This window comes from Aphidius gifuensis, linkage group LG1 (assembly GCF_014905175.1).
Source record: "Aphidius gifuensis isolate YNYX2018 linkage group LG1, ASM1490517v1, whole genome shotgun sequence".
Taxonomy (NCBI): domain Eukaryota; kingdom Metazoa; phylum Arthropoda; class Insecta; order Hymenoptera; family Braconidae; genus Aphidius; species Aphidius gifuensis.
The window spans coordinates 10,755,308-10,759,337 of NC_057788.1; the positions used below are offsets into that span (position 1 = coordinate 10,755,308).

Consider the following 4,030-nt stretch of genomic DNA (forward strand, 5'->3'; position numbering starts at 1 on the left):
ACACTTGTTTATCTCAAACTCCGACCATATGATATACACTACGGGTTTCCTCTATTTAGTGAACTTGTTAATTTAGAATATATCGACCTAAGGATGAACATTGTCAAATGTGTATATGCATGTACGAATAACGTTTCTACAAACGTACTCAATACCATTTTTTCTAGATGCAAAAATCTAAAACACCTTGACATTCCATATGGTTCTTATGATCTAGATAAAATTCCTCTCAAGAAATGGATAAACTTTCAAAACTTACAACATCTTGGTATTGTTTGTAATATGAAGCCTGACTTAGCAAAAACAATTGTTAAATATTGCAAGAATTTGAAACATTTGGAGCTACATAATCCTGGTTACTCAATGAATAATACTGCTCTAAAAAAGTTGACAGAGTTGGAAAATCTTGAATGTTTAGTCCTTGGTGTAGCTGAGCTTCATAAGGAATCAATAATCGCAATTTCAAACAATTGCAAAAAACTTAAACGTTTAGAAATTCCTGGTTGTGCTATAGTACCATCTATTGATGGTAACTTATTTTCTTCTTCATCTGTTCTTGATGAGTTATCAAAATTACAATGTCTTGAACATCTAAACTTGTCTCAAGCAAAGAGTTTTAAAGACAGTACAATTACTGCTATCGCTAATAATTGTAAAAACCTAAAAACATTAGAACTTCAAAATTGCAGAGCTATTACTAAAACAGCTCTCGTTGCTTTAACAAACCTGGAAAATTTACAAAAACTAGACGTAAGGTTTCTTGATATAATTACGAACAGTTTTATTATCAAATTAAAAGGTTTAAAAGAATTGCATTGCGATAATTGCGAAAAACTTACTGATGCTGGTGTTATTCAATTTATAAAAAATAATCCAGACCTTGAAAAGATTAGTATCAGACATATAAATAATATTACAATTGACTTGGTTATTGCAGCTAATGAGGCAACTAAAAATCGTACAAATGGTATCATTTTACACTTAGAAACATCTTATATGTTAAAAACAAAAGCTTTTAAGTCAATAATTGAATCTCAATGGTTGGTTGTTAAATACCTATAATTAAATTTATCGTATAACTTTTCCTAATTTATTATCAAAAACACATACAAATTACGTTATCATGTCGCAATGACATTGTGAAAACGTTGTTAAAGAACATTATTATTATTACTTGTTTTTAATATTACTTCGAATCATGAAATTTCTAATACCAATATTAATATTTTTGTCAAACAAAATTAAAAAACATTAACTTAAATAATTCTTCGTATAGAACAATTATTTTTACCCTTAATCGTAAATATGTAATTACAAGTTTGATGATATTCAAGTGGATGAAAAAATCATTTTATATTTTGTTAATAAACATGCCTGTTATTTTTGATACTTACAAATTAGTAAGTATAAGGTAAATTCTTCAACATGATAATTACAACATTGGCAACATATTCTTTTAATAAATAACCATTTACAAAAAAGTATTGATTATTATTTACCCAAATTTAAAAAAGAATAAATGTTGAGAAAGCGACCAACAAACCTTTGACTAATGAACAATTAGAACCGACTGAGTATGTAAAAGTGTATAGAAATCGATATTGATTGTAAATAAAAAAGTTTGTGAATAAAAAAAGAGATATCGGTATGCAAAAAATTTATAACAGTATTCTCAACTGATAGTGTAAACAAAAATGTGAAAGCGTGATCCAACAATATTTCCGCTACACGACTATTCGATAACTGTTATTCAATGAATGAACGATATAACTCATCATCATCATCATCATCATCATCATCATCATCATCATCATCATCATCATCATCATCATCGCATCATCATCATTCGATCATCATCATCATCATCATCATCATCATCATCATCATCATCATCATCATCATCATCATCATCATCATCATCATCATCATCATCATCATCATCATCATCATCATCATCATCATCATCATCATCATCATCATCATCATCATCATCATCATCTTTATAATTTAAAGAATCTATTTAAAGAAATATAAAAATAATTTTTTTACATTTATAAATTATCATTTTTTAATAAATTAATATCAATTTTTTTATATTATTTATTTATTTATTTATTTATTTATTTATTTACAATATGGGACTTGGTGGTGGATTTTTCATGACAATTTGGGATGCAAATAAAAAAAAATCTGTATTTTTAAATGCCAGAGAAACAGCACCAGCAGCATCACACAAAAATATGTTTGAAGGAAATGCAACTTTATCACAATTTGGTTTGTTTTATTATTTAAATAATTATAATGTTTTTGATAAATAAATTTTTATATTTTTTGTATATATTAAAAGGTTGAAAAGCAATTGGTATAACTGGTGAAAATGGTAAATTACCGAAAAATGGAATTGTTGTTAATCAGTATTTGGCAAATACATTGAGAAGATTTCAAAATAAAATTATCAATGAGCCAACATCGAATAATTTTAAATTGAAAAAATTTATACTTATTACTAATAAGTTATTAGTAATTGATTGTTTTTATTATTAAAGATAGGTGATAGAATAAAACGTCCAATATTAAAAGGGACATTAAAACGTATAGCTGAAGATGGACCAGGTATTTTTTTTAATGGTACAATGGGAGAAGATTTGATAAAAGAAATTAAAGAAGTTGGAGGAATCATGGGTATGAATGATTTAAAAAATTATCGGTATGATTAATTAATTAATTTTTTATATAAACAAAACAATAACTAATGTTAGTTTGTTATTATTTTTAGTATCAAATAAAGCTCACCAATAGCATTGAAATTTGATAAATTAACAATGTATACAGCTCCATTTACAGGCTTTGGAGTAATATTAAATTTAATAATGAATATTTTATATGGTATAAGACCAACAAAAGATGAATCAATATTTTGGTAACGTTTAGTTGAAACATTCAAATGGGGATATGCAAAAAGAACAGAATTAGGTGACGATAATTTTGTTGATATAAATGGATTATTAAAAAATTTAACATCACCAACATATGCTAAAGAAATACGTCAAGAAATTGATGACAATTGGACAAGTAAAGATCCAAAATATTATGGTGCTGTATTTGCAACACCAGATGATTCTGGTACATCACATGTATCTGTCTTGGCTGATGGTGGATCAGCAGTATCAGTAACATCAACAATTAATCAAGTGTAAGTATATTTTTTATTTAATTTATTTTTTTGGAATAAATATTAATATTGATTTTAATGTCTGATCAGTTGAGGTGCCATGATACGCTCAAAATTAACTGGAATAATATTTAATGATCAAATGGATGATTTTAGTGCACCTGGAATAATAAATCGTTTTGATCTTCCTCCATCACCAGCAAATTTTATTGAACCAGGAAAAAGACCATTGAGTTCAATGGTTCCAATAATTATTGTAATTAAATTAGCAATTATGTGAAGCTGGTGGAACAAAAATAACAACATCTGTTGCTTTAGTAATAATATTAAATATTTGGAAAGGATATAATATCAAAGAAGCTGTTGATGCACGTCGGCTTCATCATCAGGTATGATTATATAATATAAATAATTATCATCTTCATGTTGTTGTTTATTAATTATTGATTAATTAATTTTTTTAGTTATTACCAATGACTATTGAAGCTGAGCCTGGTTTTAATCAATCAATTCTTATAATTATCTTTATGGAATTGGTCATAATACAACATTTTATTCTGGTATTGGTAGTGCAATAACAGCAGTATCAAAAAAAAATTATAATGCTGTAACAGCAAATTCAGATTACAGGCGGCAGAGTGCTGTTTCTGGTTTTTAATGTAAATAAAATTTTAATTTTAATAATAAAAAACAAATTTTAATTATATATTTATTAATTTATTAATTTATATTGTCAATAATTGATGGATTTTTTTAATACAAAAAATAACAAGTTTAGTGTGATAATGTTGACTTTGCTTGAGTCATTTTAGTGTCTTTGAGCGTTGTAAAACCTCAGACAGTATCAGGATAACAAAA

At 26.4% G+C, this 4,030-nt stretch overlaps 1 protein-coding gene and 1 pseudogene across 1 annotated transcript; both read left to right on the forward strand.

The window, feature by feature from the left end:
* Positions 1-282: 282 nt before the first annotated feature.
* LOC122850017 (F-box/LRR-repeat protein 4-like) lies at positions 283-1,062 on the forward strand. The gene has a single exon (XM_044149011.1). It carries the CDS (start codon positions 283-285, stop codon positions 1,060-1,062), a length of 780 nt encoding a protein of 259 aa, XP_044004946.1.
* Positions 1,063-2,135: 1,073 nt separating this feature from the next.
* On the forward strand, positions 2,136-3,830 carry LOC122850087 (annotated as a pseudogene).
* Positions 3,831-4,030: the final 200 nt, after the last annotated feature.